Below are 21,625 nucleotides of genomic sequence, written 5' to 3'. Positions count from 1 at the left end.
GAGTGGATATGCCTTTTGACCACGTTCCTTCCTTCCTTCCTTCCTTCCTTCCTTCCTTCCTTCCTTCCTTCCTTCCTTCCTTCCTTCCTTCCTTCCTTCCTTCCTTCCTTCCTTCCTTCCTTCCTTCCTTCCTTCCTTCCTTCCTTCCTTCCTTCCTTCCTTCCTTCCTTCCTTCCTTCAACTCTACCCTCCCCAGTTTCCATCCCTTTATCTCAAGGAATTTCCCAACATGGAGTTGGCAACTGTATCCGGGTGACACCACTTTCAAGCATCATTGGTTGGTGTGCCATCTGTTTGGATGATGGTATTGTTCCTGCCCTTCCTACCTTCCTTGGCATGCACATCAGTATTACAAGCAGCGATTATGGTTCCTCTTCCCCTCCTTCTTTGTCAGATAACTAGAGGGCAAGCAACAGTGACTGCTGTATGCCACTGTCCCTGTTCACTGACCTGCTGTTGGCACTACCAGAGGGAGTAGGCAGGTGACCAGTTGCTTGTTCTTTGGAGCATGAAGTTGATTCCAAACTGCAGTCACCATTTTCCTCTTTATTCTTTCTATCTCTGTCATAGCTATACCTGGGAGGAGATTCTATCTTTTCCTCCGTAATCTGAACCAAGATGTCTATATATGTATACTTGTAAATCAGCCAGAAGTATGCCACCTGTTCCTGGATTCTCATGTCTTTTCATTAATAAATCATATCTAATCAACAGAGTATGACCACAATCCAAGCAACCAAATTGTTTCATCCATGGCAGTTAGACTTATGTTAATTGAATGGGATTCCATTGTGTTGTATGGCAAACCAATTTTGAAACTGAGAGACATTTCAAAAGCTAGTGCTATAGCAGGAATGTGTTGTAGCCAGAGAGGGGAAGCCTGTTGGATACATCCAAGTCCCTAAAGTCTCAGTTTCTGATTTTGGCGCTCAGTTTCTGATTTTGGCTAGGGCGTATTTTATAACTTTACTCCAGTGAATGAAAAATGTAATATAGGGGGGGAAATCTTAAATAGAGGGAGATTCTTCAGATATAGGATATCTGAAATTTCTCTTCTAAATGTCAAAAAAAATCTCAAAATCTGAAGCAGACTGGTATCCATATTGAGTATGCTTTATTAATTTCCTGTGAGAACTTTTAAAAGAAGATCTTTGTAGCACATTGATCCACAGGTGGTACAGAGTGGAATTCAGAATAAATTGTAGTTGTATGAGGAGAATTTTGCCTCATGAATCCTTAAACTCCATTCTAGTCCTTGTATCTATCTTTAATTGCACTGAAAATGTCATGGGGGAAACCCCTCTAGTTTAACACAGATTTCACCTTGTGAGATAGCTTTGTCTATACTGCCCTTCACAATTTTTCTTGGCATGAGGGACCACTAATTTGATCACGGGCAGGAAATTCAGGCTGAATTCACAAAGAACAAATTAAAAAGTTTTCTATGAAGATAATATATTCTTAACTATGACTTTTCTGTAAGAATATACTTGAGGATGGAACAGAGTACTATGGATTCTGCAGAAGCACCAGCTACAATAACAGGCTGGATGGTTGTGAGTCATTTAAGTAATTCAGTAAGTAATTTAAGTAATTTGTAAGTAATTTAGCAGTAGAAAAAATGGAGGTACAGGCTGCCTGACCTGTAAATCTCATTGATTTTTTTGCGTGTCACAGATAGGTTTTTGAATGGTCGTTACTTGTGCCATTTTTATTAGAAAATGTGTGTCTTGCCAGAAATACGTAGTGTTGTAAAAGGACCCTTCGTAGATAAAAAGAGTAGAATTTCAGAGATGGTAGCATTTTGGAAATGAGGTAGTTGTTTGTAACTTTGAGGCTTATAACTCTAAAAGACGTGTTCCCTTCAAAATGCCTGCTTCACATGCACTGCTCCTGTTTAGTCAGTTTACAATATATGTGAAATGTACCTCACATGGTCACAGTACACTGGCTCCCATCATTGATTTCACAAGATGTTGTTGCCATGTGGTATTTCCTAGATACTGTAAAAATTAAAGGGATGAAGTCAGTGAGAGATTTTTACCCTTTTCCTGTTCAATACAGTTGCAGCTTAACTCCCATGAGAATCTCTTCTTTGCAAGCTAATCACTCCCCTAATTTTTTAATATTTCTTTGTTCTCATATTTCTACCCCGCCCATTTACATAGGGCTCAGAGTGGCTTACAACCACTAAAATATAAAAAATACATTTAAAACACAATAAGTTCAATAAATGCAGTAAAATACAATATGCTAAAAACAACCCAGTAAAATGGCGCCAAATACTCCTACTCTTGCTCACAGGAGGCCAACTATAATGGAATCTAACCTGGCTGGCTTGGTGGAAATGCCTGGCGGAATAGCTCCATCTTGCAGGCCCTGTGATTCAGATTTTGCAGGGCCCTGATCTAATTAGGGAGCTTATTCTACCAGGTTGGGGCCAGGACAGTGAAAGCCAGCCGGATGTCCTTGGGGTCAGGAATCACCAGAAGATTCCCCTGCAATGAACGGAAGGGCCTAAGAGGGCAATACGGGAAGATGCAGTCCCTAAGGTATGTGCTTGAGCAGATTCTATGCAGTCTTTTGAAAAGGTGCTAATAGTTCATCATGTCTCTCTCTCTTGCTCAGAAGATAGAGCATATCCATTATGTATTCATTATATTTGGGTAAGGTATTGTTGGACTACTATTTATGTATTACCAAAAAAAGCTAAAATGTGCTATGATCTGATCAGCAGGATAAGCACTTGAATTGATTAAAATGTCCATGTCTTTATTAGAAAGAAAATGCCTCTTAGTTTTAAGGTAACCTTCCGTGGAGAAGGGAGCCTTCTACTGAAACCATTCTGAATGGCTGCTATTACAAACGTTCACTGAAAAATTCTAGTGAGGAGGTGGTTCTTTCCAGCTTGTTCTGATATTCAACTTCTTTTTATGACCGCTTCTCCAGTTAAATCCACAAAAACTTCTAAGCCACATAGATGCTTATGAAATTTCTTTCCCATATATATCTGTGTTAGTTACTTTATTGCAAGTTGGCTGCCTGAAAGGGCAAACAAATTTTTTCACAGTTTATAAAGCTATTCATGCCTGGTTGTCTGACCATGAAAGTAGCTATTAACAAACTTATTGGGTGCTGTGTGGTTTCCGGGCTGTATGGCCGTGTTCTAGCAGCATTCTCTCCTGACGTTTCGCCTGCATCTGTGGCTGGCATCTTCAGAGGATCATGCCAGCCACAGATGCAGGCGAAACGTCAGGAGAGAATGCTGCTAGAACACGGCCATACAGCCCGGAAACCACACAGCACCCAAGTGATTCCGGCCGTGAAAGCCTTCGACAATACAACAAACTTATTGCTAGGAACATTTTTCCCGTACATATTTAATTGAAACCTACATTTCTTCTTTTTTATTTATGTATTTCCTACTGCCATTATGAAATATATACAAGGTTAGGAGATATATGTTTTCTCATAAAGTATAGTTTTACTCTTGACTCTCAGATATTATGAACACAATCATGTTTGAATTTCACAGGATCACATTTCATATTAATATGCCATAAAGATAAAAAGGTTTATATTTTCATTCAGCAGTCATTTTTCTGTATCCGGTACTTTAACCCTTTAAACTTATCTATACATTTTTGCATCCTTATAACTTCATCTGAATCCCTTATTAATTGTCGTCATACTTGAAACTATATTCTGCTTTTGCTACTAATGCAGTATCACAATAAAGGCATTAAAAGAGACCTTTTGATGTATTTTTGAAGTACATGGACTCCCAAGGAAGCTGTCCTTGGAAGAGCAGACTGGAGAATGGATACTGACTGCTCTGGGCCATTGGCTGCTTCTCATAAGATCTGTTATTTCTTTCCAATCACCTACTACGCTGACACAGTGCAACAATGGTAAAGAGCACTAAAGGTTAAGAGAATCGGATAGATTGTGTAAAAGGCCAAACAAAAATGTTAATATGTCACTGACAAATAAAGTGACATATTTAAGGAATTAGGTATGCTGAGAGCTGAAGAAAGTCCAAAGTGAACAGAGTTGCCAACAGGTCTGGAGAAAATATAATCTTGTCCCTTTGATAGAGGCTTAATTGGATATCATTTACCAGGTGGTGTTATTTAGCTGCTTGCCGTGAAAAGCAGCAGCTACCTTCTTCCTCAGATTGTGTGTGTTAAGTGCTATCAAATCATTTCCAACTTATGGCAGCCCTATGAATTATGAAGATATTTCTCCAAAATATCCTATCGTTAATATTCTTGCTCAGATCTTGAAAAGGGAGGGCTTTGGATAGAATCAATCTCTCTCATTTTTTGTTCTTATTATATGTGTCGATTTTACTTTTGCAGCTATTCACAACAACTGAGTATCCTTTCACCTGTGGCTTGAGATCACACAGTCAAGAAAAGCCTTCGCTCTTTATTCCTTTGGGGCAAAGATTTCTGTACCAGTGATCCGGCACTGCAGATTCCAAAAGCTCCAGCGATAGTGAGAGCAGGGAACCCACGATGTTTCCTCTTGCTTTAGGGTTTCCACTCCTTCTGATTTCCCACCCACCCACTGCCTCTTGCGGACTTTTCCAGAGGATCTACAGCTGGCTTTTGCGAAAAGCACAAAATATCAGCATAACACAGAAAAATCAATATGAACATTTAAAGGGCTTTAAAAATAAAGCTGGCAATCTTGCTACAACCAGGAGCGACCAGGAATCGGGGTCAGACAAATTGTGCAGGAGACAATGGGGCACCACCATATATGTAAACAGAGAAATGCGAAGAGACCCCACTATGGCCCCACTGCAAAGTGAAGGACCCTGAAGAAAATACTCCATGCACAATGGCCCATTGTGATTAGGATAATCTGCAGTAGGCCTCTCTAGTGTGTGAATGGTCATGCTTATTGACTAAGTACTTGTAAACTACAGAAAGCATTTTCTCTAGACTGTGCCTTCTGACCCTTGATCTGTTAGGTACTATCTCTTGACCTGCCGGGCCTTTTTTTCTTGACCTACCCAAGCTCTGCTGAAAGCAACAGGGTAGACAGACTTATACCATCCTCCATTTTTGATGGTACAAGTTGTATCTATTTTCCCTATTCCTAAATGTATATTCTGTTTTTCTAAGTGAATTTAAGGTCAGTTTAAGGTTCAGCAAAATTGAGTAGTAAAGCTTTATGGGCAGAAGGTGTTGCGGGAAGTGGTATAATGCTAGAATATTCTCTCCAGGAACAGTTTTCTTGAATACAAGAAACAAGAATGTCAAAGGGAAGGATGCAGCCTAGCCTTTTTCTTGACAGGTTGTTTTTTATGTGCATTCTTGGCATAGGGTATTTGTTCAGTCGTGTAATACCCCTCCTGTAGCTTGAGATCACGCAGTCAAGAAAGCCTTGCTTCTTTATTCCATTGAATATATTCACTGGCCCTTTTCCTTATTCAGTTTCTTTGTGAGCCACTTAATTACTCGAGTCTTTTGCCAATCCAACAGCCTTGCCACGTGAAAATTATTGTTCTGCATTTAATGCAAAAGCAGGCTAAATGGTCAGAAACCATTTTTGTTAAATCTGAAGCCCTTTGTTGCCTTCACTTTTGATAGTTCCAAATTTTTTGCAACCCCTATTTGTCTGTTTGTTAAGTGGGTAGCAAATTTCAGATCCGGTTGACCTTTTATGGAGCCATGAATGTGGAAATTCACTAGTTCAGGAAAAGAGACTGATGTTATCAGGAAAGTGAGAGCTTGGTATTATAGTTGTTGTTCATTTAAATTTCATTTAATTTAACTTACAGTCTGCATTTCTCACTGAGACTCAAGGTAGATTATCAAATATGTAGAACAATTTAGTCAAAGAGCAAAGGTCCTTCTAAAAATACAGTGCAGTGGGGCTAAGATTGAAGAATTAGAAAACGATGCAGACAAAAAAGTGACATAGCTGGCCCCATATCCAACTCGCCTTCCCAACAATCACACAGCACCTGTAGGGAACTTATTACCCAAGCACCAAAGAGGCAGTTTCAGTGCACGTGCAAATAACACCCCCTTGGGACCATTTTGTGCAGAAAAATAGTGCAGAGTGGAAGCTGAAGCCCCTTCTCCTCCTGCACTGTGGTCTCAACCCAAATTTAGCCCTTGGGGTACTTGGGCAGATAGTTTCCTGCAGGTGTCATCTGGTTGCAGTGAGTGAAAGTTGGGTTGAGAGAACCCAAGCCTGACTTGTTAAAAGTGTAAACTAGGCAATGTCCACTGGTTCTCCCTTATCCACATGATAAGGGGGATATATCAGTCAAAAGATACTACTCATAGTTGTTAACACAAAATCTGATATTAACTGCACAAATGCTCCTAAATGAACAATGTAAAATATATTGAGCATTAAAAGAGTTGTTGGCTTAATAAGCAACAAATTCAAACTACCGGTATATTTAGAAAACAAAATGACATTTTGATAGTCCAATCCTGACTGCTGATGCAAGTGGGCTGGCGGGCTGGAGGCGGCACCACCCCGTTCCAGTCAGCTTTCCCAGCGGTGTGGGGAGGGGAGAAACTCCAAAACCTTCCCTGCCATCAGGATTCCTCCAATGGAGCCCAATGGACTTATACCGCCCAAAATGGTGATGTAAGTGTAGGGCTGGGGCCACTGCACAGCTGGCGCCAAACCTGAGATGGAAGCAGACTAAGGTCAGCTCCACCCCCGGGAATGCCCACACCACACCAATGCGGCTGGCGGTGGCACGGGAGCACTGATGTGAGGCAAATTGCTGTGGCCTGCTGTCTCAAGGTGTTACAGTGGCCTGGAATCAGTGAATTTGCCCCTCCATCGGGGTATGTGCCCCAAGGAGGGCATTTCCACTGGTGTAGACCCACGCAGCCTTCAGAGAGGGATTCCCTTCTCCTCAGGATTGGACTATTAAGCTCCTAACACTTTTCCCCCTTATGTATATAGAAGGCTACATATCCTTTAAACATAATTCAAATTTTAAAAGTTTGATTATTAAACAGAATTTAAAATATATTAACAGGGATATGTGTACAGTGGGAAGAATGGGTGTTATTCTGATATGATCTCTTTCATGTTTTGTACTTCTATTTGAAGTACAAAACAATTGAATCTTTTTTTAAAAGTAAGTTGCCATAGAGTTCTTGTGAGTGAGGCACTCAGAGCAATCTCTGCACCGTGAAAACTGGGGACATATTGCATAGTTACCTTAAGTTCACTATATATCTTGAAAGAGTAAACCTATTTTGTTGTTTGATACATTTGTATACAGCCTTTCTGCCACTGCATTCAAGATAGTTTAAAATTCAAATAACCTCCTTCAGTAACACACTACTCAAAAGGGAAAGGAGACAGGCATGGAAGAGAAAAACAAGCAAATTCAGGTACTAGTGCTTAATTACTTTATACAGCTGGTTTGTAAGGAGGAGATGGAAAGGCTGCCGTAGGAAAAATAAATGATTAATGAGAGATCTTTTTTCATAATTAGCCTTAAAATGCAGATTTTTATCAGTGGGATTGTAGGGCAGTGGAGGATTACTGTATTTATCTCAGGTGCATGCTATAAATGTAGCTGAACAACTGTGATATTTTTGCTTGGTCATTCTTAAGTCTGTGTGAGCACTCATAGAGTTCCTCAATATGATAATTTATTGAAACAGACCTTTAAGAAATCACTTCAAAATGAAAAAAATTTACTGTCATCTTCCTATGGAGCCTCACTCAGTGTTGGTAAAGAACACTTATTTTTCTTTCTTTACAATATGTTCATCTTCTCTGCCTCTTTTACTTACAACTCCTGCAGAATTAGTCCTGAGGGGTTTCTTTAAATCATAAATCCATTTAACTCCGCCTCAGCGGATTAAAATCAGATGCCATATGGTGGAATTAGGTTAATATAATCCTTGGGGACCCAGGGATACCCCTAAGCTTTGGGCATGAGGCAGCATGAATGCTTCTGTTCTGATATTCTCATGCCAGCCAGATCATGTCAGGATAAAATTTGCAGCAGAAAACTTGGATTTAGAAAAGAAGAGGATATCAGTCACAAGAAAGGAGGTAATGAATGTGTAATTTCTCTTTTGACCTAGAGGGAAATTAAATAAGGTTGCCAACAGACCAGGAAAGAAATGTCCTGGCCCTTTAATAGATGGAATCTTATTTCTGTATCATGAAAACCTTCAACTGCCTTTTTTCACACATAAAGCCTCTTTTAAAGGGGCAGGTCATTTTTATCCTGGCCTGTTGGCAGTCCTAGGAATGAACAATACCCCTCCAGTCTTTTAGCCAGTTTCCCTCTCTGTCATTCTTTTAGTTTCCCGGGGGCATTTTGGAAGTTAGAAGCAACTGCATGGAATTATTTATTTAGTGTGTATATTTTTATCCTGCTTTTCCTCTAAGGAGTTTAGGGCAGTGTACATCACTTATCTTCACAATAACTCCATGAGGTTAGGCTAAGAGAAACAGACTGGCCCAAGGTCACCAAACAAGTTGCAAGGCAGCTTGGGTCTCCCAGATCCTAATCCAACACCGTGACTTTCACACCACATCTCTCTACCTTGATTAAGAGACTATTGGTTAAAACATTTCATAAAGTGTACCTCAGCCAGCCGGGGTGGGGGGGGGAGGCCTTAGGGGGCAGGATGTCATGTTAGGTTTCGAACCTTGAATCAATAAACGAAATCTGTGTTGTTGATCAGCAGTGCGTATTGGAAGGCAACGAAGCACCCAGCTTGTAAAAAGCCGGTTCTGGTAAACCTGGCTTTTGCTGTCCCCTTTATTCAGAAATTATCACCCCTCCTGTTTTCCCAAAGAATGTAAGAAAGGGTTACTTTAGAGCCAAGACGCCCCAGGCTCGGCGACAGTCACCTGGTCTCCTGCCCGCACAGAACAACGGAAACATCCTGTTTCCCATGGGAGTAGAAAGTGTCAGCGGTAAGCCTAGTTATCTACAAAGCATGTGAAAACATAGAGATCAAAAGAAGAATGTCCTATTACAGCAGTGGTAACATATAGCAGGTTGGTTATATCTTGTAGCGATTGCATTGAGACAGGAGTGCATCTCGATCAACTGATAGGAATGCATCTCAATCAACTGGATACAATCACTGCCCATATATTTTATAGCAACTGCATTGAGCTAGGAATGCATCTCAATCAACTGGGTGCAATCCCTCACAATATACCACTAATCTTTTAATCAAGGCCTTCTAGGGATTGTGGCTGCCAGATCTGGTTGCTCTACATCATTATGTTTATTAGAATTAAGAACTTGTCCATACTCAGATTTCACTCTAGGGTACAATATTCAGAGCTGGCGATCAGGTTTCTGAAAATCAGTTAAGAAAGCAGAACTGGTAACCTAAGAATAATGCCAAACTCCTAGGCTGTTATTCAGATCAGATATAATATTACACTTTCCACATACTTCCTGACAAGTTATAAATAAGAACAAATTGGTAAAATCCAATTACTGATTTCTGGTTTTATATCTCTGTAGTGTAGCCCTGTGGCACAGAGTGGTAAGCTGCAGTACTGCAGTCCAAATTCTGTTCATGACCTGAGTTTGATCCTGACAAAAGTCAGTTTCAGGTAGCCAGCTCAAGGTAACCTTCCATGCTTCCAAGGTTGGTAAAATGAATGCCAAGCTTGCTGGTGGTAAAGTGTAGGCAACAAGGGAAAGCAATAACCACTCCATAAATAGAGTCTATCTAGTAAACATTATGATGTGTCAACACCCCAGTTATGACCTAGTGCTTGCTCAGGAAACTACCTTTACCTTTAATGTAGGACACGCTGACCCAGATCAGGTTCCTGTTTAATCTCTCTCTACCCTAAGAATAGACAGATTCCGGTGTATTTCCTTTAGGGCTTCGTATTTCATTAAAAAAAACCCGTAACTGAAATGACTTGTGTGTATAGTATCAAAAGTGGTTTTTTTAAGCCTGGGGTCTGCAAGTGTGGAGAAGGAAGGAAACGGGATATGGATTACTGGTCCCTTCATTTTGCTGCACCAAACAATAGCTGCCCAGAAGTATTGCTCACTACAGTCCAGAGAAAGCAACATGAGAGAAAGATTCAATTAGCACCTCAGTCACAGCTCTACTCCCTTCAGCTTTCTGGGATGCTGGGATGCATTAGAGCAATTTACCACACAGCTGCTCTGTCCTAGGGAGGCCTGCTACTGACACTGGACAGACGCACTTGAATCTCCTGCCACACAGAGGAGCCTAAGGCAACTTGTCCTTCAGTCAGTAGCCATCAACAACCTACACCCTTCTCACATATTTGCAGACAAATAGGTCATCAGAAAAAGGCAACTTAAAAAAATTGTTGGGAAGCTTCATATCGTTGCTGTGAGAGGAACAAGAGATGGGGTGTCCCCCTTCCCCACACAGCACAGCCAGTGGTGCTTCTGTGCACCTCCAGGTTATTCCTGCAAAGTTTGGGAAAGAATGGCAAACTGGGGACTTACTTGCTGATACAACGACTGGGAAGAAGGGAATGGAGATTGTAAGCCCCTTTGAGTCTCCTTCAGGAGAGAAAGGGGGGATATAAATCCAACTCTTCTTAAGTTATGAGCTAATGGCCCTTATTTAATTGAACCACCATAACTTTTAAATAGCTCTACACAGAATGTACCATCCTTGCCCTGGAAGTATTTCATGCAAATAGTCTTAATACAGAAATATTCTTCATACTAATAATATTATTTGGATATATCTAGTGCTTTTTGTAACACTCAGAGCACAATTTTTACATGCTGTATTAGGATTTCTGTAGCACAAAATTTAAGGCAGTTTTGCTGCTGAACTTAGTTGCTGAGAGAGTACATAAAAACCACTAATTTAAAATCAATAATGTAAAACTGCTGGTAAGCAAAACAACTAAAAATAATAGAAAAAGTGAGGGGGCCAGGTGCACCTCTTTAGGGAGGCTGTCCCATAATGTTGGGGCTGCCTACTGGAAAGGTCCTCTCTCATGTACCCATCAGATCAGTTTATCAGATCAGTGGGGTATTCAAGAGGGCCTCTCCTGTTGATCCCAGTTCCCAGATAGGAACATATAGAAGATGATGATCCTTCAGATACTTAGTTTAGATACTCTAGGGGAGGTCCGGCACACGCACGCGCCCGGAGGCAGAATTACCCTCTAGAGAGGTGGGAAGAGGGGCCCCCCAAACCCCCCAAGTCTATTGCGGGGGGGAGGTGGGGGAGGCAGGACTCCTACTCCAGAACAAAAGGGGTGATTTCCAGAGGTGTATCTAGGGGAAATAGAGCCTGGGGCCCCCCTCAGATTTTGCCCCGGGCTCCATTTTTCATAGATATGCCTCTGTCCAGCCAAACATCTGCAACAAGTCTTCACACCTGCAAGCATAAGCTTCTCCATGCATTCAGGAACACTGCAAAAAGTAGGATCATGCCACATGTATATACGTGCTAGCATATACTTGTACAACTACATGGACCAATGTGTGCAATCCCATTCACCTCTATACACATACCAGCATCTGAAAGTTCAAAATGCTATTATTTGCCTCAGGAGGGGTAAGCATATTCCACTGGTTTTATAACAAGTGAGCTGGTAGCTCAAGGGGTTGGTTTGGGGCCATTTGCAGAGCAAAGACTGAATGCTGGCAGTGCTACATTTGTTCTGATTGTATTAGAAGGTGCTACAAACTGGGGTAACAATAACTTAATTGTTCTTACCTGTCCTGTCTCTCTTGAGCTAGTGTTTATCTTTTAAAAAGCCTTTCACTATCCTGGGACCTACTAACTTGAAGGATCACTTGTCTAGATAGGAGCCTGTGTTGCAACTTTGTTCTGAACAACAGCATCTATTGATCATCCCACCCCTGCCTCCCTTGAGAGTTCAGTCTGCTGCTGCTTGCTCATGGGCAACTCCAGTCCTCTGAAATAGCCTTTCAGCGGAAGTTAAGAAGTCCTCAAATTTTGAAGAGGCTGTAAAGCATCATTTTTAAAGAGGGCCTGTGGAATAACTTTATGTAAACTGTGAGTTTTGTTAATTGTCGGTTAGGCCTTTGAGTGTGTTGCTGGTTAATGGACCTCTTGTATTGCTATTTTTGTATCATTCCAGTTGTGTGCAGCAGCTGGTTGTTGTTTTATTTTGCATTGTTCGAATTGGTTTGATTTGTTACCTTGCTTGGGTTCCAGTTATCTGGGTGAAATTCAACATTCCTCTTTAACAGAAGCTCAGGTTACCTCTATTTTTCCATCTGTCTCCCTTCTGTAACCCCGCCTGCCATGTATATATGTTTCTCAAATGTCTGGGTATTTGGAACAATTGAATTTGTTGTGAGCATTCTAGTACTTAATGTTCCTGCCACCTGAATATTATTCTAATGTTAGAGTGTACCAGATATTCTTCTCAACAACTGTGTTTTTAATATCTCCGAAAGTCAGTGTTGCTCAACAGACTTGCTTAGGTGTCCTGTCCCTTGGTCAAGAAGTTGTGTGTCCATCATCCCTGTTCTTACCCCAGGTGCAGTCTGAAGCTCCCTCTTAAGAGACAGTGAAAGAAAGGATTCTTCTTGCTCTGGGACTCCTTGGAGTGAATTTGGACCGAATCAGATTGGGAAATAGGACTCATTCACTCAGACATGTAACTAGTGCATTCATGTCTCCCCAGCCACAGAGGATGGTAACACCATAGTTATTATACCCTGTAGGCTGGGCCCTATGCCAGTTGTCTTTGTTTCAGGAATTTAGCCCGCCAAAAACCAGGAATAAAATCTTTCCTGCAACTGAGTAACTCCTTCCTTGATGAGGGTACCGGTGAGAATCTCCCGCATGGTCTTCCCTGAATTTTGTAATGTACACTTATTTTAGAAGACATATCACTGGTGAAGATTCTACTTCTGTATTATGATAACTTTTGATTAAGACATTTTTATGTTTGTTGGTTTCCTTAGTGAATTGCGTGTGATGTTTTTGAGCACATGTCGCTGCCTTCAGCCTTCAAAAGGCATGAGAAAAATACTTTGAATGAATGAATTCATCAGCTACAGTGATTTCACACATTCTGTTCCAAAGAGCGTAGAGGAAAGGCCCTTCATTTGTTTTCTTTCTTTGACTCTTCAGACTTGCACTTAGCTGCTGAACTGGGCAAGACCCTTCTGGAACGCAACAAAGAGCTGGAGGATTCTCTGCAGCAGATGTACACAACCAATGAGGAGCAAGTTCAAGAGATAGAGGTACTAATGGCACACATAACCATTTTTGTTGCTGTTCCCAGTTAAACATGGCACTGAACAATTATGAGTGTATTTAGATTGTACTTTTGCCACTGTAGTATACTTATCATGAACTACTGTCATGGAGATATGTTGTTGGAGGAAGGGGTGGAAAGCATGTGTAAGGGCTAAAAGAGAAGGATTAAAGCCTGCAAGAACATAGCAGACCAATGAGGCTGTGCCTGCCAACCCATATGTTTTCATTCCATTCTACAGCTTTTGAAAGGATCACTTTGAGCCTTTTTGAGTCCCCAGATTAGTTTCTGGATAAGGCTTTGAAATTGGGTTAAACTGCACTGTCCCCTCATGACTCCATACATCTGTTTTCCTTTACATTTCCCATAGACTTAAACATTCCAATCCTAAAAATATTAAATATGCTTGATAGTACGGCATATAAATTAAATATGCTTGATAGTATAGCATTTTTTTTAAAAAAAAAACCTGTAGTAATTCTAAGGTTTTCATACATAAAAAGGCAGAAATATTTTTTTTCTTGAGGAAGATATTGACCATTCTGTATTGGATTGATTAGAAAGAATGAATTTAAAAAAACATTAAAAGGGGATTTTCTTCCTGCTTTTAATACAGAAGAAATAGCTGTGGAAATAACTGCCGTTTTATGAGGTAACCTCGTTTTTATCCACAGCATGCATAATGAGTACTTTTACTGTTTGTGTGAAGAAGGATGTGGCAGGAGAGGCTACAGTAAAACATGATTTAATGGAATGAAGGGAAGGAATTGTCTTAGTAAAGAAAAAACTGTGAATGCTAGGGCAGTTACCCAGGATATCATATCTGATTAATCACACAAATCTTAATGGAATAACTTTGATTAAATCTGTGCAAAATTGGTGAATGAATAAAGCGGTAGTTTTGGGGGAAAAAACGAGTTTTTAAGATGATTCCTATATAGGGGTGGGGGGGATGAAGGGGTTAGGGAAGGAACTAAAAGTTAAATGGCCATTACAGTGGAACCTCGGTTTACATTGATTCTTTCCCTGGAAATTTTGTCTCGTTTTTCGTCGTTTGCTTCGGTTTTTGTTGGATATCGTTGGCAACAACCAACGATGCAGTGACCCATGCAGTTTCATTGCTTTCCAGTGTTTGCCTCGGTTTTCGTCAGTTTCGGATTTCACCAAGGTTTCCCAGACGGATTATCGATGAAAACCGAGGTTCCACTGTATTGGAATGTCCCTTATTGATGTGTGGTGTGGCCGTATTTGGAGTACTGTTTATACTTCTGGTCACTGTATCTCTAAAAGGACACTATAGAGCTGAAAAAATTGCAGAAGAGGGTAAGCAAGGTGATTAAGGAGTTGACATGTTTCCTATGAGGAGAGGCTAAAGACCCATGGCATATCTACAGGAAATGGAGCCCAGGATAAAAACTGATTGTGACCCACCCCCCGCAAGCATCCGCAAGGAGCGGGCCCCCATCCAATCCAGATTTGCAGTTTCAGGGCTCCTGTTTTTAGATGCTACTGCAAGTCTGTTTGAATGATCGTGGGGGTGAATTGGAGAGGCTTAGGGATCCCATGTCAATTACTTGTGGATCCCATCCAACCAATCCTCCCCCTCTTTTTTGTGGGATTGGCACTGAGCTGTTACTCTGAAGCAACAGATCAGAGAGCAAATGGTGAGACCTGGGGGCTCCCTTTTCTTTTCTCATCAAGTCCAAGCCCTTTCAACCTGTGCAGAGGCAGCAGTGAAGGAGGGCAGTTGGGTGGGGGCAGGGCACAAGTCTCCCATGGTTACCTGGATCTTCTTGACGTAGCTTTCCCAGGTGGCAGTCTCAGGGAGCAGAGCAGGAGGCAGCTGACCACCTAGGTGCTGGGCAAGTAGTCCTGCGGGGCCTGGGGAAGGCTGCCTTGGCCCCTCTCACAAGACGTCATGTGAAGAAAGGCAGGAGGGCAGAAGAATGCCAGGCCAAGCTGGAGAAACTCACACTAGGGGCAGAAGTTTCCCTGATCTTAAACACTTCCCCAGTTTGTTGACGGCTGAAGCTACTCGGAGGAGGAAAAGATTTGTTTTGTGGTGGCGCAACAGCAGGGGGAGTTCAGGTATGGGGGGAGAGTGGCAGGGGGGGCAAAAATTGCCCCCCAGGTGACCCAGGTGAATGACACCTAAGTTGTCTGCCCCCTCTGACTCCCCTTGCTCCACCAGTGCTAAAGACTCTAGGAATTTGCTGTCTAGAAAAAATTTGGATGAGGGACACATGATAAAAGTTTATAAAATTATGGGTGCAGAAGAAAAAATGGATAGAAATAACTTTTTCTCCTGTGATATTATAACATGGGCACCCAACAAAGATGATAAACAATAGAACTAGGGAAGACAAAAGAAAGTACTTTATTCAACTGGTAAATTCTGGAATTAATTTGTCAGTGGATGCAATGATGGCCATAGGCATCAATGACTTTAAAATGGGGTTAGATTCGGGGAGGACATCATGGGAAGACTGTGGCTCTATACTTTGTTTGTTGACACTCTGGGGCAACTGATTGGATGCTGTGTGAGAAAGGATCCTGGACTAGATGGACTGATTCAGAAGAGCTCTTCTTATGGGTTAAATGTACACACTGTCAAAGGGGCACTCTTCCTGAATGATACAAAAAGGGCAAGGAGTTATTTAAGATAATGCCTGCCATTTGAAGTTTTTATACTGAAAATAATTGAATGTGTTTTAAATGTGTTGTCCAATTAACTGGGACTACACTTTTTAGATCCTCACAAGGTTATGTTCTTGTGTTCTTAAGGTTATTACCTAAGTAATGTACCGGTAAGTTAATATTTGATCAACCGTGATAGCGAATAATTTTGATGGTAATGTGTTTCTGGGTTTTTTTGTGGATGTCTTTTGTTTTCTTTTTCCAGTATTTGACAAAACAGCTGGAAATGTTACGACATATGAATGAGCAGCATGCTAAGGTCTACGAGCAGCTGGATATGACAGCACGCGATCTAGAACTGGCCAATCAGAAGCTTGTGCTGGACAGCAAAGTATCCCAGCAGAAGATCCTATGGTAATTAATGCTTCTTTCTGATGGGCTCTTTCGGTGAATTCACACAAGTGTTTTTTTGTAGTATTGTCAATGTAAAATGTCTTTTAAAAAGTCACTTTTGAAGTAGAAATTAAAACCATGTGATCACACACAGAGATTAGAAATTTCAATTTGTAATAGTAGTGTTAATCTGTCATGAAAGCCACTGAGCCTTTCGGAGGAGGGTGGTCAATAAATCCAAAAAATAAATAAAAATAAAAGTGGACAAGAACATATTATAGAAGGCTTCTGCATTCCTCTTTGAAGCTATATACTGATCTTAAGAATATGTCTACACCATTTCATGTTGTTGTTGTTGTTGTTGTTGTTGTTGTTGTTGTTGTTGTTGTTGTTGTTGTTGTTGTTGATTGGATTTGGTACACCGCCCAATCCCCGAAGGGTGTACAACAAAAACAACAGCAAACCAATAATATACATAAAATCCAACAATACAAATTAAAATATACATTAAAATCCTCTTAAAATCAGTAGCAGCATCATAACCCAAATAAACCCATGTTATGGGGGTCATCCGGGCCCCAACTCCCCTACTCTCAGACTCCCAGGAGGGGACCAGCAAATTACCGAAGATGGTAAACGCAGATGGTACACAGGGACATCTTTTCTTAGGATACAAAGTATTGAACATAGCTTGTATAGTGTGTACCTCTTCCTACTTTGATGTGCTCCCTCTGAGCAGGAATCTTGGGTGATTCCTGCTGTTCTATCAGGGAGGCAGGATTAAAATGCTTGCTTCCTGTTGATAGGCAGCTCGCCCCTCCTTCCTCAGTTCTTTCCTGCCTCTGGGGAGAACAGTACAGCCTGAGCTGGGCTTTACCTCAATTTCTTCTTAATTCTTCTTTTCTATACTTCTCAGTCTTCCTTTCATTTACCTTTGATATTTTTTGAGGGCACCTTTGAAAGAGCGGAAAAGGAAACAAAGCGGAAGCATTTCAAGCTACACACATTCAGTAGCAATGGTAGCAAGCCCCACTGAGGGAATGGATCCCTCCAATGATGGCTTTCACTATGAGGAAGACATGGAAGCTCCACTTGCAGCAGGGACTGCTTCAGGAGCCATTCAGGCAAGCACAACCCCTGATAGGGCTTCCTTGACACAAGCCTCTGCCATTCGTCAGCCGCTGCTTCACCACTGAGAAAACATTGCACCAAAACCTTCAAAATTCAGGGGAATTCTATTTGGTCCCTCAGAACAACTGCAATGGTGCTTACGAATCCATAATCTCTAATGAGTGTGACATGTGAAACATGAGTGGAATGCAGATCTAATGTCAAACCGGAAAACTTTTCTTCATTGCTGGGAAGATAATTTTAAATATGGGCGTTACCAACCAGCTACAAACATAACAGTAGTAATGAGGAATTAGACTACAGTGGCCAGTGAGATGCCAAAGAGAAACCAAGTAGTAGGGTATACAGATAACAGCTCTCCCCTGCTGACTGCTTGCCAGCATCTTTTAATCAGATTCTTCTGCCTCTGAATGCAAAGGTCCCATATGGCTAACACAGCTAATAACCAATTGTAGATCTATTCCCTGTAAATCTGTCCGACTTCCTTTTAAATCAGTCTAGCCCAGGGGCCGTTATCCCAGAGTTCCAGAAGTTAATTTTCAGCTGTGCAGGTACATTCAAATGCAGTTGGGCAGGTACATTCTGACCACAAATTACACATTTTTCTTTCTAGTATTCACATAGAAGTAATCATGTATGTACTGAATGGGCATACAGGCACACAAAAGCTCCTCTCTACTTTGTAAAAATCCTATCCTGGAAATCTTGTTAAGATGCAGAGAACATGAGAATTGTTCATGGGTTACAATCCAAGGAGTGAATGCATATAGTGCATGTAGGAGGGAGCAGGCCGTCCCTATGACCTTACACACGTTCAGTGTGTTGTTAACATGAGCCTAATGTATGCACACAGGCTTTGTATGTGTAATTAGGTATCCTAGCAAAGGCAAGATCCCATTCAAGCACCCAAAGCCTATATTCATATATTAGGAACTTGTAGACAAGTTACACTGGATGTGTCTAATGGCAGATCAAGGCCAGCAGTGCAGTTCATCTCTTCCTTGTGTGCATTCACTCTCCACATTGTAACTTGTCAACCACCCTAGTATGATACTATTCCTCAGCTTAAGATATCAATCAGTTTTCTAAAACAATTCTGCACACTCATCCCTTAGAGAATGAACATACAGTCCCTGTATTCTTAACAACAAGTGATTTTAAAAGATTTCACCGCCAAGTGACAAAAGAACACATTTTGCAAGCTGGGCATTCCCAATGATGACAGTGCAGGAAAAGGGAAGGCAGATGGGTAATTCCCCTTATTTCGCATGCTATACCTTACTTGCTGTAATAGTTAATCTGTACTTCTGTCTCAAGGTAATTTAACATTCTCTCTTTTCTACTTAAAGTCTGACAGAAACGATCGAAGGACTGCAGAATCAGGTAGATGAACTCCAAAAGCAAGTGGAAGAGCTGCAGAGCCTAGATCATCTGCGTGTCCGCCGAGAGAAAAGAGAACGTCGCCGAACCATCCACACATTCCCTTGCCTCAAGGAGCTGTGCTCAAGTCCCAGGTACTCAGCAGGAATGGGGGTAGAGAGGGGAAAACCTCCTTTTCTTACTCTGTCACAAGCAGTGCATTCAGAAAAAACCTTTGAGAATGGCTAGCTTGAATAGAATTATAATCTCGTGTTTTGTGTCATGCCATGGCCTCCGGGTCAGACTGGTTGAACAGATTTCTTTAGTTCTTCAAATATTTCCCTGGAAAATCAGAACAAGTCCCCAAAAGCAGTGCTGGATATAGAAGGCCCGAGGCTATTCCACTTGTGAGACCGCTCCCAGTCCTCTCCCCTCATGACTAGAAAATGGGGTTCACTTCAGTGAAGTCCTGAAAGAAAAAATCAATACAGAAATCAATGTTAGTGTCGTTATCTGCTTGAGACGAGAAGGTGTGGGCTTAACAGGGGTTAACAGAGCAGAATCTGGAAGGTGGGGCTTAACAGGGGTTAACAGAGCAGCAGAAGAGACTTGGCCAGGAAGAGCAGAGTGACCTGCTGGTGTTCATTTTGGAGGGCTTTTCTCAAAGCCACAGCTTTTAAAACAGTGTTATTTTAACAGGGGTTATCTCTTTTTCTCCTTGTAAGGCTGCTGAATCTGGAAGGTGGGGCTTAACAGGGGTTAACAGAGTTCATCTCTTGTTCCTCTTTGTCCTGAGAGGTGGGGCTTTTGTCCTGAGAGGTGGGGCTTTAGTTCAGTCTCTGGAACCAGCGGAGAGGAGTAGCAGCAGAAGAGACTTGGCCAGGAAGAGCAGAGTGGCCTAACGGCTCGCGCAATTTTAATTTAATTTTTTTGTTTTTTAAATTAATAAGGACATATTTGACAGATAGTACGTGCAGATAGCTCCAGGGGGCAGAGACTAAAAAGCTTAATATTTAAATATCCTAAAACAAATCCAGATATGAAGGCAGAAATGCCAGCAGGGGATGGGGAGGCTTTCCAGTGTTTACTGCACTGGAGTGTCACATGTATGACTATCTGCCACTAGGACAGAAGTTGTGGGTGTGCCCTCGCTGCAATGAGCCTCCCTGGCACTCAAGAAGGAACGTGGTAGCGTTCTCTTGAAGCCAAAAGGTGGCAAACCTGGAGAAGCTGAAAAGAGGCAGAGAGGGGTGACAGACGAGGCTTTCAGGGACCTTAACAGCCGGGTCCCACTTCCCAAAGGTGACATCTCTTCAAGATGTCAGTGGAGAAATGAAGGCCTTAGGGATGGAGGGTGCCAGTCTGAGGTGGGGGAAGATGCTCCCTTAGATGGGATCCCTTCACTTAACTTGGTGATCAGCTATCCTCTCAAGCACTGGGAGGGATACCCCTCGGGGAGGTGGGGGGGCTCCTTGTAGTGGGTGATTCTATCATTAGGAAATGTAGAGAGTTGGGTTTGCAGGAGAGGCGTGATGACCGCATGGTGACTCTGCTGGTCTGCACCTGGTGCGAGAGGTTGCCATGGATGTCACGCTTCGTCTAGATAGGCTTTTAGACAGTGCTGGGGTGGAGTCAGCAGTTGTGGTCCCACATTGGCACCAACGACATTACTTGGGAAATGCTAGCCGGGAGGTTCTGGGAAAGCTAAATTCTAGGCTGCTAGAGGAAACAGGTTGAAGTCCAGGGACCTCCCAAGGTGGCATCTCTCAGAAATGCTACCCTGTTCCACACGCAGGGCGAGCTAGGCAAGCTGGAGATACAGGGAATGCTCAATGCGTGGATGAGAGAAGGTGGTGTGTAAGGCAGAGGGTTTCAGATTTTGTCAGGAACTGGGGGGAAACCTTTTGGGACAAGGTAGGCTCTGTACAAACCGGGACCGGAGCTTCCATGCTTAACCACCAAAGAGGAACCAGGCTGCTGGCTCTCAACATTAAAAGGGTGGCAGAACAGCTTTTAGAAGAAAGCTGGATCACTGGGGAAAGCCGACAGGAGCTGAGGTGACTCCCCGGTTCGGAATACAGTATCTATGGGGGATGCAGACAGAGAGGGAGGTTTTTCTAAATCCAACCACATACAAGCTGCAGGAACATAGCAATGTGCATGTGGACAAAGGGATAGTGTCTACAAAAGACTTGAGGGTAATTGCAGCACATAAATCCCAGGTTAAGGACAGAGACAGGGTATACAAGGTGTCTCTATGCTAATGAAGTAGAAGCATTAGACCTAAAAATGGGGAGCCAGAGTAACAGAGTTTTGAAGGAGGACTTTGATATAGTGGGCATTACAGAGACATGGTGGAATGAGGGAGAACCAGTGGGATGCTAAGTTATACCAGGCTACAGGCTCTATATAGGAAGGATAGGACAGGGCGATTGGGGGGGTGGAGTTGCCCTTTACATCAAAAGAGGAAGCATAGTATCACATAAAATAGAGCAATGCAAAGTGAGCTGGTTCCCCTACAGAATCACTGTGGATATCAATACCAGGTGTGAAGGACAGTTTAATATTAGGGAATATATTATAAGTCCCCCTGACCCAAAGTGCACAAGAGGATCTCTGAGATGGAAAAAAAGAAATTAGAGAGGCCAACAAAAACAAAAATGTAGTGGTAATGGGTGATTTTAACTATCCCTCATATAGAAGCTGGAAGAAAATGCATGTTCAGGTCATTAGTAAGGAGAGAGCATTCCCTGGATATGGTGCTAAATGACTGTGGTTTAGAGCAGATGGTTGTGGAACCAACCAGGGGAGAGGTGATCCTAGATCTAATTCTGTATGTGGGACCCAGGACCTGGTGCAGGGCAAGTCAGTGTTGTTG

The 21,625-nt window shown here is 42.1% G+C and overlaps 1 protein-coding gene across 1 annotated transcript in view; it reads left to right on the top strand.

Moving 5' to 3' along the window:
- CDR2L (cerebellar degeneration related protein 2 like) overlaps positions 1-21,625 on the top strand; it is a 41,798-nt gene that overhangs the window by 13,428 nt on the left and 6,745 nt on the right. Inside the window, exons 2-4 of the mRNA XM_048490600.1 lie at positions 13,101-13,213; positions 16,130-16,278; positions 18,738-18,902. Coding sequence (XP_048346557.1) covers positions 13,101-13,213; positions 16,130-16,278; positions 18,738-18,902 — 427 coding nt within the window. The remainder of the gene's footprint in view (positions 1-13,100; positions 13,214-16,129; positions 16,279-18,737; positions 18,903-21,625) is intronic.

This window comes from Sphaerodactylus townsendi, linkage group LG03 (genome assembly GCF_021028975.2).
Source record: "Sphaerodactylus townsendi isolate TG3544 linkage group LG03, MPM_Stown_v2.3, whole genome shotgun sequence".
Lineage (NCBI taxonomy): Eukaryota > Metazoa > Chordata > Lepidosauria > Squamata > Sphaerodactylidae > Sphaerodactylus > Sphaerodactylus townsendi.
This window is presented reverse-complemented; position numbering and strand designations above follow the sequence as displayed.